Consider the following 14,859-nt stretch of genomic DNA (forward strand, 5'->3'; position numbering starts at 1 on the left):
AGGCATCTACAAAACAATGCAGCTCTAGAGATCTCGGGTTTTCAGACAGAACCCGTCGCGGGATCTTAATGTTTGACAGGTGTAAAAATTCTTTTAAAAGACTTGACCAATTTTTGCAAAAGTTCAAAGGAACGGGATCATCCCAATCTAACTTGGAAGACCACAATTCCTGTAAAATAATTTTTGCTATAATAACACAAGGACATAGCAACCCTAATGGATCAAAAACCTTACATGTCGTGGATATGACAGTTCTTTTGGTGATCTGAGGGGATGGAGTCAGATCTGTTGAAAATTGTAATTGATCCGCTGTAGGTGACCAATTCAGACCCAAGACACTGGAATCTTTTTAAAAATCCATGGGTTTTCCCGAATCAGTTTCATTATGAAATAATTGAGGACAGTTAGTACGAAATTTTCTTATAGGTTAACACGCTGAGTCAAGAACTTCGACAACATTTTTGTAAATGTGTTGCAGGCGCTCTACGGTATCTGCGCCTGTATTAAGATCATCAGCGTAGAAATCGCTTTTGATTATACGAGCAATAGATTCATCGTCACATTCATTAGCTAATTGTAGGAGACACCGAGAACTGAGAAAGGGCGCAGACGCAGTAACATAGGTTACTGTATTTAGACGCAAAATATCAATAGGCTGATTACAATCTTCACACCACAAAATGAGCTGAAGATGACGCTGCGACGGTGTGATTTCGGTTTGCCTGAACATTTTCTCGATGTCGCCTGTTAGAACATATTTATGCTCACGAAAACGAAGCAATATAGATATTAGGTCACTTTGCACAACTGGGCCGACCATAAGAATATCATTGAGTGATTTCCCTGTATGAGTTTTAGACGAAGCGTTGAACACCACCCTTAATTTAGTGGTTTCAGATTTCTCGCGGATTACAGCATGATGTGGCATAAAGTATCCAAACTCTGGTCGATTGATTTTAGTTAGATGCCCTAAATCAGCATATTCATTGATAAATTCTTTATACTTTTCCTTTAAACTTGGTTGTTTAATAAATTTTCTTTCTAGGCTTTCCAAGCATTTTTTAGCAATATAATAGGAATCACCGAGTGCTTTCTCTGGTCCTTCCTTTAAAGGCATGTGAACAGAAAATCTGCCATTTGGCAGACGACAAACATTCTTTTTAAAATCATCTTCACAAAGCTGCTCTTAAACAGAATATGTTTTTGTTTGTGGTAAGTCATCAATGTTCCAAAATCTTTCTAATGAATCCTTTATTTCCTGAGAAAAATTGCAATGAACTTTACATGAGATTGACTGACTTGTTGCTAAGAGACCACCTACAAGCCATCCGAGCTTAGACTCTTGAAGCACCGGTTTATTCGAACCGAGTTTAATTATATTCGATCCGACTATCTCCCAATATACATCCGCACCCAACAGTATGTCTATATCAGCCGGTGAGAAATATTTAGGGTCAGCTAATTGAATATTGTTAGGTATATTTATTAATTCAGTGTTTATCACTGAGTTTGGTAAAATACCGGTTATTTGTGGCACTACCAAACATTTGACATTTATCTCAAAAGACATAACTCTTGATTTAACTTTGATTTCACATTTTTTATAAATCCTACAGCCCACATTATTAATTCCATAAACGTTAACCGAACTAGAATCATCAATAGACAACCCTAGATTTTTCTTTAAATTTTCGGTAACGAATGAAGACTGACTGCCCATATCTAGAAGAGCGCGAGCTTGATAAATATTGTCGTTTACAATTAATTCTACTACAGCTGTACACAGTAACACTTGGCCGGCTGATGAAGACAGCGTAAGAGACACGGGTAGGGAAGACGAAGTCGTGGGTTGAAGTTCTGCATACGACAAGGTTGGTTTATGTATTAGTGTATTATGTTTCTTTTTGCATGTGAGACACAGTCCTTTGAGCTGGCATTGATATGCGTTGTGACCACTGCGCAGACAATTTTTACATAATTTTAATTTAGTAACTTCATTGTAACGATCATCGATACTCATATTTTTAAACTTAGAGCATGCATGTAAAGGATGTTCATCGTTACACACAATACAACCTCTTTTGTTATCCTTTTTATCATGTGACACTACAAAACTTCTAGACTGAGTGATAGACTTTGGTTTATCTATCACCTTCTCAGACCGGTTAGTACTATAGGAAGTTTCCAGCACGTCAGCACGACTACGCAGGAATGAAAAAAATTCACTCAACGAAGGTAACTCGTTTAGATTACCCTTGTACTCCTCCCATTTTCTACTCGTGTGTATGTCCAATTTTACGGACACCATGTATATTATAAGGGCATCCCATTGATCAATAGGCTGGCCAAGCGATTCAAGAGCACGTAAATGCTTAGACACATGATCGATAACAAACCGCAACGCTTTAAATGATTCCGTTCGCAATGGTTCAATACTGAACAACGCCTTTAAATGATTGTTCATTAAAATATTTTTGTTTCCAAATCTTTCACATAAGAGATCCCATGCAATCTTATAATTTTTAGCACTAAATTCTATCGACTTTATGACAACAGATGCGCTCCCTTCTAAACATGAACGCAAGTAATGAAATTTATTTATCGGCGGAATCCCTTCATTGCTATGTATAACCGATTCAAATGTGTCCCTAAATTCCATCCAAAACAAATAATTTCCATCAAAAGTCGGTAACTTTATTGTAGGTAGCTTAATAGAATTAGTCGAAAAGGAATGGCAACTACTAAAATCAGACCCCTGGTTCCCTAACCTTTGATTTTCATTTGGGCGTTTATCTAAAAGATCCTGACAAGTAGATATCAAACTTAAAAATTGATTCTCAATCATATCTCTTTCTTTTATTTGTTCCTCTGTATCAGTATGTAATAAATCAATTTTATCTTGTATAACTTCATAATCATTAAGTAATGTCTGACATTTGTTTAATTTTAATTCTATTTCTTTATATTTTACTAAAGATATTTCTTTTAAACTTTGTAAGGTAAATAGGTAAGTCGAAAAATTTGTTAATCTTCCTTTAATTATTCCTCTTTGTTTTATTAAATTAGATAAATCAACCTTTCCTTGACTATCGGCTTTAGATTCAGTCATTTTGTTATACAAATTATCATAAATATTTCAAATATAAATAGACAATGTACGAATTTATTAAAGAATTCTAAGCGCAAACCATGTAAATAAAGTAGAACGATTAATGCAGCGCACTCAAACCTGACGAGTACAAGGAGATAAACAGATCACTTCAAATACAGTCGCCGCTACGCCGCTCCGACGGTTAGATGCTCCGTGATGTATTGTTGTGCCGGAGTCTAAAGTCCAACGGCAACGGGTATTCGCACACAGCGCCTTACAGCACAGCGGATTATACAGAAACACCAAACAACTAGATCTTTCGAACGCTGGAATAAGTTGACAAAACGTTTTATATTGTGTTGAACAAATTTATTTTAAAAGGGTTAATTATGACCTTGTTATGCAAGAAACTAGCTATAAATGTAAGCTATATACGGAACAAATTAGGCAAAATGAAATGATTTGCTAAATAAAGAGAAATAAAGAAATAGAGTGATGTATAAGAAGCGTAGCAAATAAGCCGCTAACTGGCAGCGATACAGTAAATTAATTTATAAGAAAACTGGCAGAATTATTAAAATCAAATACAATATAGGCAATAGGTAGATAGCTGATATGATGCTTATCGTTTGCATGCAATTTAAAGCTTTAACAATTATAGCCTCAATGTAAGCTTGATTAGATATATAAATTATTAAATATCTAACGCTTGAGTACTATTTAAAATCGCTAAATTAAATGAATAACATAACGGCTACTGCGCACAAACTAAATGCGATATATGAGTGGAACAAAGGAATGCTTTGGAACAGCTTTAAGTATGGAACAGGCTTACTTTCCTTGGATTAGACCTCTGGATCTCCACTGGTTCATCAGGCTCCAATAGCAGCAATCTCAAATTATCCAAAATCAAACGTAGATTTAATTCTCATCGATGTTCCAAGTTCCAACGTCTTGTTCGTCGTGTCAACCACGTGGCACTTTTTAAGTCGCCGGCAGCGTAATGCTTATTAAAAGAATATTATCTTTTAGAGTACTCCGTCCTGTCACGGTCGCCACTTTTTGTTTATAATTAAAACAAAACTTAAACTTCTAGATTTATAATAACAAGATTATTAGGTATAGATTAAATATAATGTTAAACAAGGACGTCTCTCATTACGGCCGGGCGATGGCGGTCTCTTTCGCGTATGTCGGCGCAGGTTCTAAAAACTGGTCGCTTCCCCTCTCCCCCGCCGTCTCCTCCTCTCAGCTGTTACAGGCGTTAACAACAGCCTAAATTGTATCAATGAGAATTTAAGGAACCCTAATTTTTTTCTCATCCGAAGGTCACTAAAAAGTGGGTAATTTACAAGGTAACTAGATACTCTTATTAGCAGAGGTTAGTAAAAATCAGTAAAACAGGAAGCAAGCTTTAATAAATACGTAGATAGTAAATAGACGTAGATACGGAAGTAGAAAACACTATTCTTCTGAGTACCCCTTTTCCAATTTTATAACACATAATAAACTTGAATAGTCTCTACTGCACATACTGCTTACAGAGGACTTAACTAAAAAAGTGTCACTTAGTGAGGTTTAAATGTAAAAAATGTGAAAAGAAACACGGTCACTCAGTAAATTTTTAGTCTCAATAAAGCAAATACTTCATACCAGATTCTAAATTTAAGGATAATGTAATATATTAAATTAACTTTTTGTCATAAACGACTGCTTGTTTATCATACAGCTTACAATATTGAATTAAGGGATCAATTAACAACAAAACAAAAAACTTGAATAGTCTCATATAATAGATCACTTATTGACATAAATATCGAGGCTTTTTAATGGGACATAACTGGGTAAATTTAAAGTACCATGAGGAATCAACAACATTTATCAATAACTCTTTTTCGAATTCGGTGTTACTTTGGAGATCCATGATTATTTCAATGTTTTAATTAATTTCTTGACACACACATACAACCTATTTAGTACGGTTGCCAACCCTAAGTGAAGCATTTCTTTGTTTCTCTACAAAATAAATAGATCAATTACAGTCACTTGTCCGTTTGCCCCCTGTCATAAATGAAATTGAAATTATATTATGTTAATATTCAATAGGTATTAATATTGTTGACAGTGAAAAAGGCTTGCGTCGACACAATTTCGCTGCATCCGTAACGAGTTAGGGCGTTACTCTGTTCAATTTCTGTTCGAATATTTGTCATAGTGTTATTTGAAATGTATTATTAGAAGCTCAGCAAATTGTTCTGTTTTAAATATAAATAAATATTGATACACTTTTACACAAATTACCTTGCCCTAAACTAGGCATAGCCTGTACTATGGGTACAAGATAACGATATATTTAATACAATATACTTACTTAAATATACATAAATACATATAAACATGCATGACTCAGAAACAAACATTCATATTCATCAAATAAATGTTTGCACTTACCAGGATTCGAACCCGGAGCCACTAGCTTTTAATATTTAATCTTACAGTTATTTATGTAGAACAGTTACTTTTTAACAACAGTTATTTTTTTACAACATTTTTTAATACCACCAGGTATTAAACAATGTTGTAAAAAACCTTTTTATCTTATTTCCTAGAAGATATTAACAGTATTACATTACAAAAACAACAAAATTTTTGTGAAAGGTGTTTGTAGAAATGCGAGTGTTTAGTGTACGCTCACCATAATTTAGCTTAACAGTAACGGTAATATTCTCTAGTGTAGTATATTGGGTATACTTACACGGGATCCTCGGGACCTCGTATTGCGGCACAGATCCTGCATTTGAAAATTAGTGATACGTTGAGTAAGCTCCAGTAATCCCATGTGGTACTAATACGAAATAAAACAGGGTCACTTTGAATAATTTTAAATCAAGTTAACCTCTCATTTCAGATCCTGAAATTAATTAAGGACTTTGCAATAATATATTTTGTTATAGATGCATATTTTTTTTTCAAAACAGACAAATAAAAATTTTATGCATCAAAGTAGAACAGGCAAGACTTATTCCTCGAAACTTAAAGAAATACAAGCTCAGCAGTATAAATCCTGAATAAATCATTATAAATAGTAATAAAAATTATTATATTTGTAATTTTTCTGATAATTCTTGTAATATACTGTATAAGCGAATGATGTGCTTCGCTTCACCTAAACAAGTGCATATTATATACAAAAATTCACATCAAAATGTAAATATTTTTTTATGAGATTTGTTTCAAATTTTAAAAAAAAATCAAACATTACTGTAATGAAATAATGTTACAGCAGAACTCTCAAAATGTGCGTCAAAAATTTATCTCATAGATATTGTTCAAAAATAAAATTTGAAATAAAAAAATAACGTGTGAAGTGAAAACTTGAAAATTAACGTTGTGCGTTTGAATATCATGGATTAGTTTGGAAATAATTTTGCATGAATTTTTTTTATTTATCAGTATAAAGTCCTAGCATTTATGTGGTAAATACAATATTCACTTTGCAATTCAATATTGCGCTATCGTACACAAAAATGAGAATTTATGTTACATAAAAAATTTAACTCTTCAGAACGATTACAATTATTTTACATTGAAAAGTTTATCTCTCAGAAAAATCAACTTTAATCCATAATTTCAACGATTGTCTTACGGATTTTCGATCAGGTCACGTGTCCTGACGCGACATTAACATTTTATACCCATCCCAAGAAAAGTGCTCAACGACTTTTCTTAAATCTTGCTGACTTTTCTTAACTCTTTGAGAAACGTAATTAGGTGTCGATATTTCACCATCATTCCATACAGTATTGAATATGAAAATCGATTCTGTACGAGTAAACTCCAAAAATACTTGGTAAATGCATATATTTACCAAGCTTCCCCATAAGCAAGCAGCAAAAACCACGTGTATAATTATTGTCCTTCATTTTTTGGTAGGAAATTTATATGTATAGTAAAGCAAAGCTTTGTTAAATCCTGTTCATATTGCATATACAATGTTTTCGTCGAACACTGTCACGTAATATCATGATAATGATTAATGAATATTCAGCTAGTAGTATACACAAAGGAAATTCGCTCAGATTTGCCTGACAAATATTCAAACAAAGTACGCTTTTAATGAAGTCTTCACATGCGTTATAAACTTTGTTCCGAGTCTCTCGCGTCATTCTGTGTGTTGAACAACTTCTGTGTAACTTTTTGTAGCACAATTATGAGACAACTTAAGAACCAGATAAGTTATTGAAAACTCTTATTTGACTGTTAAGGATTATTTAAATTATATGAACACTTGCGTAAGACTTTTTTTATGACGATAAGGGACGATACTGGCAGGACGTTCAGCTGATTGTAGTTGATGCGGATCAACTCAATGCCACGCCGCGCCTCTCAAGATTCTTGAAAATCCTAAAAATTCTGAGCAGCACTTCACCTTGTGACATACAATTTTAAGTCTCATTTGCCCAGTAATTTCACAAGCAACAGGCGCCCTACTGTCCCATACACAAAAATGATTACACATTATTGCTTCACGGCAGAAAAAGGTGCTGTTGTGGTACCCATAACATAGCCGGCATCCTGTGCATAGCAGCCTCCAAACGGTAAATGCCCTTAGCCGCCTCTTACGACGCCCTTGAACTTGGGACTTCGATATTCCTTTTATGTCCGGGGAAGCACAGGGCATTCTATTCTCGGGGAAGCAATCTAATATAATTACAGAAAAGTTTAGACAAGGCAAAAAAGAGGTGGCAACCAGGCAAGAGGCTCATTTGATGGAAAGTGGTGAGGCAAACATCCGCAACAACAGAACACAAGAGATGCGTGGCTAACCCTTAAGGTGAGAATAAGCTTGGATGAAGTTCCCTAAGTTGTATCGGATCGGGAAAACTGTCAGGAAAATCCTGTGATCGTGAAGTCTACTTTTGTTGATACTAAAAAGTTCAATTTATTTCACATAAATTACACATAATACCGTTCTTGATTTATAGTGTGTGTAGCTACTGTAGTCGAAACGCTTCTTAATAATATGTATTGTTTAAGTCATTTTTTCTTTTCTTTAAAGAGTTGTTAATAAACTACGCATGTAAATGATATTTTAAGTAATTGGTTAAACTTTATTACTACCTTTATTGTAGCTTGTTTATTTAAAACACTAACAGATTTTTTTTTGTTTTATATTTAAAATGAAAACATGTAATGATTAATTAAATTAACTCAAACATAAGTGAACATAGGATAAAAGTTTAAAATTGAAAGTCATGCAAGTTGTCACCCAAATATTCCTTCTAGGAAATAGGAAGGAACGTGTTTCAGAGTTTCACGCGAACAGTTTCAAGTTTGTCAAGTTTTGTTTTCATTTAAAAATTTTCTGTACTGTAGCTAGTGAGTACTGGAAGGGATAATTTGAAACCATAGTAACGAACTAACAGAACACTTTGTTTTTGTTATCAGTAAATGTGACAAGGCGAGCAAAACGTTTACCTAGTTGCTATTAACGCTAGGGTTTCTTGAAAAAAAAACTGAGTGACATTGCAATTCAGCTTCACCCTGAGACAAAAGTTTCTCATTAGCTCAAAAATTTCACGATCCATATAGCCCAGCAGTTAGTGACCAAATATTCACCTTGAGACGTAAGATATTAAGACTCATTTGCCCAGTAATTTGACTAGCTGACACGCCCTTCAGACTGAAACACACTAATGTATAAACATTACTGCTTCACGTCAGAAATAGGCACCGTTGTGGTACCCATAATCTAGTCGGTATCCTGTGCAAAGGAGCCTCCACTTAAGCCGCTTCACCAACAATTACAATAGCCAATGCTGTATCATTATGAAAACATCGTGCAAGGAGTTCATTCACTAATTTGTACGTGACATAAAGTCTCTTGAAATCTATTCGAAACTCAGCTCACGCCGGTTTTCCATGTGAGTGTGGTAGGTACTTATGTAGTCGAGTCTGGTCCAATTAATGTCGTCGTAAAACGCAGCTTTGATGTGTCACCTGCTTCTTATACATCAATAAGCCCTTAGTTTCCTGCTACAATCCCCTTGGTTGTCGGCGTTCCATTTTACTCCCCGTTACGCAAAGAGAAAATCTTCAGTCTCTTTATTTCTAGAACCTTTATACCCTGATATATGAGATAGGGTTAGTATTAATTATTTTATCATGACTTAATTTAATAAAATAATTAAACTAACAATGTATGCAAAATCACTTTTTCAGTCTCTAGTTATAGGGAATACACTCTATATACCATTCACACTATATTAACCTACTTATAAATAAATGTGAATGTAAGATTGATTTTACGCTTTCCCGCCTAAACCAACAAACCGATTTTGATAAAATTTAGTACAGATATAGACTAGACCTTGAAAAAGGACAAGGGCTACCTTTTATTGCAAAAAATAAAATATGGAGGGGTTGAAATAGGGGATGGCAGTTTGTATCGAAAATCGTCATCATCGAAGATAAAACCATGAAACTTTGTATTTAGGCACTTGATAAGAAATACTTGATAAACATTTGTCCGAGCATTTTTGAAACTTTGACCTACATGGGGACGAAATAGGATATTAAAGTTAACAGGGAAATACTATTAAAGAGACTTTCCACAATGACAAGGGATATGCGCTTATCATAGAAGAGCGCTGCCAGCACCGAAAAGAGTGGTTTGTATGTGTATTATTTGAAAATAATCCTAAAAGATAAAATAAACTGTCCAAAGTGGATGAAGTCGCGGGTAAAAGGTAGTATAATATAATCATATTGGCCCACTTGGCCATTATAGGTGCAAGACAACGATATATTTAATATGTTACGTATACTTAAAAGTATATTATAAAAAGATAAAAACATCGATGTCTGGATAAAAACATATTCACCTTATACGTGTCCACCTGTACTGGGATCTCCATATTATAATCCCGTTCAAATGAACGGGATTAAAATATGGAGATCTTTTGAATGTTCGTGTTGTCAAAAAAATGTAAATATTCAATAAATAAACTGAAAAGATTGAAATCTTACCGCAGGTAATGAATACGCTGTTTAATATAAACTGCCCAGGGCATTTATAGTACACAAAGTTTGCTTCTATAATTAAAAACTTTATGAAAAGGTATATTATATTACGTCAGACAACGAACCAAGTTTCCAACTCGATGAAAAATACTGATATATATGAAAGTTGTTTACTTTTAATTGTTTAAATACAAGCACGTCATATAAAATGAGTGTTGGAGTCTCCTGAGCGTGAAATACATGTAGTTGGAGGCGATACAGAGACTTAATACAATATACACAAGACGTATTTTAATGTAATAGTAATGATTTTGAACTAACATTAATTAAATCAATATTAACAATCAGGTGAAGTATCTTCTAAAACTTTCTATAAGTGTGTGTGTGTGTGTTGTTAAAACATGAAACATATACACTAAACTTCTTTAGGCGCGACTTGAGGGTAACTCAGAATTTTTTTCTGACGGAAGTAACATTCAGTACATAAGTCAATTGAAATATTTTTTTAAGCCGTTATAATTTAATGGTTTTAAAAAAAATTTCAAATTGCTCAGTAATATTTTTTTTAAATCTCCAAGAGTTTTTATTGTTTCTTTATTACTACTATTGCAATAAATAATATCATATAAGTTTTCAGAAATTTTCTGACATTCGTTAATTTGTTCATGGTTTTTGTTTTTCGTTTCCATTGTTAAGATTGGCAAAGGGTTCGAGCCCATACAGCCATATTTGTTAATATTCAATAACAATGTCATATTTATATGTGCTAATGATAATATAACCTTCAATTTCTTATTATCAATTATTTTTTTAATGAGTTAAAATTTTTAAATGTGCGAATGGACAACGAACTGAATAATAACTAGAATATATAATGAAAATAATAATCTGTCAAATAAAATGGCGAAATCCCAGGAACATTTACTCTTTCACCAATAAATAAGGAGGACCTGTAAAAAGTGTAAGTGTTTATATTCTGATGAATAATAATATTAAAATATAACATTACATAATTCTTTGTAAAATATATAAAATCTAACTTGATAAAATAAGATTAATTATATTATATATTAATTATGACATTTTTTTATTTTACGTAGAGAAAATGCCAACTTTGCTCAAAAGATGAAGTTATATCGTCAGCTTTACTGAGAAAAAAAATAGCAAAAAATCTAACAAGCTCCTAGCTCTTCAGTATTACGTTAGTGCTTGGTTGGTAACACGGCTTTGTTTAATATAAATTTTAATGTAATATATTAATGCATCTGTTAATTATTCCTAAAGTTAATTATTATCAAGTTTTACTTCTTTATTTTATTTTATGAATTTTTTTTTAAGTAGTCAATTATTATTTGGGTGGATTTCTGATAATGAAAATTTGCTAAAAACCTTAAAGCTTAATAATCTTACACGCGTATGATGAAGCCTGTCACGATAACTGAATCAAACAATAAAAAATAATGTTCATTTTTAAGGCGATACCCACTGAAAACATCTACTTACAATTTGACCATATTGCTAAAATTTATATAGTATAATTCATAATTAATTATATTATATTTTAAGAATAATTAAAGCTTAACTCCTTTAGAGCAATTTATACCCAAGCTTTCTTATCATCTAAATAGTATTTGAGATTGTACGATTTAAGTTTATGTTTAATATTAATAGGCTTATAATCTTGTTGAGAGACATCTCCATTACGTTTTCAAGATGCTTATTATAAAATCTAACGCAATTGCCGAGTCTACTTAGCCTAGAAGGGGGCATTAACTGTTTATTTTTGTATCTAGCTTACTTTTCATATATCTTTTGATATATTTTGCCATTTTATAAACCTTTTTATAAAATATATTTTCATAAATATATTATATACAAATATTTGTTAGAAACAGTCATAATTTTTTAATTGTAAAATTTAGATCTAAGCGACTCTCTTGGTCCCATACCATAAATTGTCCGAACAGCTCTTTCCTGCAGCACAAAAACAGAATCAATATCAAGAGCTTTAGTATGTAGTATGTATATATTCAATCATAATTTTTCAATGCTTGCTAGAATATCAAATAAAAAGCATTATCTTTTAAAATTTTATCATATAACGTGTTAGATGGAGTATAACGTGATAAGAGATAAAACGAGTGTGTGAAAAACGGTTGCGGCTTAATTGAATGTCAACAGAACAGGCAGAACTGAAAAAATACCAGGCCTTTAGATCTAAAAGAGTTTCCGAAAGGTAATTGAAAATCCGTTAAAAAAAACCAGTGTTATTTGATCCCTCCATTTTCGCAGGTTTTTCCTCCCTATGTAAACAAAATGAAGGTAGCAAAGCAGACCTAGATATGTTGGTGCTTTATTGAAACGGGTGCCGTGAGCAAACACAACGTTTTCCGGTGTAACAAAACTATTCGCTTTTCATGTTAGCCTGGTACTTAAAAGATATGTTGGCAGGCACGGAAACTGGATTTCACATTTGTCAAAAGATGTGAAAAGTGTGTGGGAAATTGTCGGAAAATTACCAAGATGTAGAGTTTATTCAAAGAAATATTTAACACTTCGTTGCACTATTTGTGCCTTAAATGGCTAAAAATTTTACAAGTTTATGTTTAACAACATCTAGGAGTCTTTCAAAACTACATAAAGTCTTGCTAAGAAACTTTATTATTCCGCTGAAAGTGCTCCGAACATTGAATTATTACTTTTTATGGCAAGGTAACTTTTATAGTCTACGATTAAATAATAATGATAATGGACACAAAATTTATATGCCTTCACTGGCACCAAATATATATCTATGGTTCTTACAAATAGGTCTTCTTTTGAATTAACGTAAGTTGATAGACTGTATTTTCGATTGAATTCCTCAATACCTTTATATATATAAATTCAGTGCCTTGATGTTTGTTTCCAGTGAACTCAATGAACGGAGTTTAATGGGGATTACTTCATGGAGTGCAGTTTAGTCCAACTTGAGAGATAGCATAGTTTTATTTCGTTTTTTTTTTTCCAATATTTGTTTTGTATATTTTCTATGAGATAATTTATTGATGCACGGTATGACAGTTCTGCTGTGAAGCAATTTCATTATAACAACAGGGAGCATATTATACGAAATAATTCATAAAAAACAGTATTTTATTTATTATGTACAGCACAACTTATTAATTATTGTTAGTATGTAGTTCCCCTATTTAAATTATAATACTAATACGAAATATATAATGATAAATCGGTTATAATCAGTTCTTCCATATCATCTAGTCTCTTGATAGACAGCTAATTACTGACAGTAGAAGATAGTAATTTATCTGTATCTGTAGATAGTTTATTGGGAACGGCCGTTAGTCAAGTGTAAAGCATAATAAGTTTATATTTATTCTTGGCGTTATAATTAAGATTATCAAATCTTTATTTATTACTTCTTTCATAATAGTAAAATAATTTTAGAGCTTTTAGACTCTTTCTGACGTTATATTGACTAGGTGCTTATAATCTAATCTTCAATTTCTTATACTCATTTTTTTTAATGTGTAAAATGTTAATTGCAAAACGATATCGTATCGTACGTTCTAAATATGTTTGATTACCTGAAAATTATGAACCAAGTTTTAGGGAATTCATAATTCACAGCGGAATAATTCGAACGAAATTTCATTAGGGAGCGGAACATTATATTGTTAATACTTTATAGGATTCTGCTCAAGGCAATGGGGAGTATTGCATTCCATGAAAACATTTTGTCACAAAAATACCAAAGTTCAACTAATAAATATTATTATCTCAATAAAAAGGATAAAATATATACAATTAAAACTTCACACTGTCTGTAATTTTATAATTTTGTTAGAAATAATTTCAGTCATATTTAAATTTATTTGTAAATGGGTATCGTATACCATAAGTGAAAATTATTTACCAAAATGAATAGGTCATTCATTAGCGCTGTACACCAGTTAAACATACATACATACATATTATACTCACACCTTGTTGCTGTCGGGGTAGTCAGAGACAACAGAACGCCACTTGCTTCTATCCGTACAAACCTCACGCGCTTCCTCTACGTTCAATAGTCTTTTCATACACTCGCTGATTTGGAATACTTTGGACCTTTCCTTTTCTCAATACGTCCACTACTTGGTCCAGGGATGTCCTACGAGGTCTTCCGCGACCGACTTGCCCACACACACATGTCTTATATATTTGATTCATTATTATTCATACACTTATTTGCTTCATGTGTCCAAACCATTTCAGCATTCTTTTCTCAGTCCTTCTTACGACATCCTCATTCTCACAGCGTGCTCGTATTACTGCATTCGGAATTCTATCAATCAGTCTCACCTCACACAGTGAGTAGATCTCAACTGCGTAAATTCTGCTTTTATGCTTTTTCTGCCATACCCAACTCGCAGTTCCGTACATAAACGTGGTGTCAAGCACTCTATTATGAACCGTGCGTCGCGCCTCTTTTGACATAGTCTGGCCCTTCATAAAGTCATGCAGCGTTCCATTCACACAGTTTCCTGCAGTCGCTATCCTTTCAATATCTCCTTCACATCTTCCGTTTCTTGTAAACATGCCACCCAAATATACAAATTCTGTAACTTGTTCTACGCTTTAATCGCAATCAAACTTTCATCCTTTTCAAATAGCATTACTTTCGTCATTCCTTTGTCGCAGTTTACTCACGACGAAAACCTAGGCGATGATGTTGCATCGAAGGCCTGTCCTTTTTCTTTAGC

General features: G+C 32.9%; 1 protein-coding gene across 1 annotated transcript; it reads right to left on the minus strand.

Moving 5' to 3' along the window:
• Nucleotides 1–427: 427 nt before the first annotated feature.
• LOC126979121 (uncharacterized) lies at nt 428–14,695 on the minus strand. Its single transcript, XM_050828333.1, has 4 exons — nt 14,413–14,695; nt 3,230–3,417; nt 1,300–2,446; nt 428–1,185 (listed from the first exon to the last, which is right to left on the minus strand). Exons 1-4 carry the CDS (start codon nt 14,693–14,695, stop codon nt 428–430), a joined length of 2,376 nt encoding a protein of 791 aa, XP_050684290.1.
• Between the last annotated feature and the right edge of the window lie 164 nt (nt 14,696–14,859).

Source organism: Leptidea sinapis, chromosome Z (assembly GCF_905404315.1).
Source record: "Leptidea sinapis chromosome Z, ilLepSina1.1, whole genome shotgun sequence".
In the NCBI taxonomy this organism is placed as follows: domain Eukaryota; kingdom Metazoa; phylum Arthropoda; class Insecta; order Lepidoptera; family Pieridae; genus Leptidea; species Leptidea sinapis.

Excerpts from the sequence above, each read along its gene's own strand:
- LOC126979121 (XM_050828333.1), bottom strand. The coding sequence starts at position 14,695 with ATGTTTACAAGAAACGGAAGATGTGAAGGAGATATTGAAAGGATAGCG. Across the intron at positions 3,418-14,412 it reads TGCAGTAATACGAGCACGCT|CGTTCGAAAGATCTAGTTGT; the intron begins GTGAGAATGAGG and ends AACTTATTCCAG. Across the intron at positions 2,447-3,229 it reads TATCTCCTTGTACTCGTCAG|GCGTTGTTCAGTATTGAACC; the intron begins GTTTGAGTGCGC and ends AATCATTTAAAG.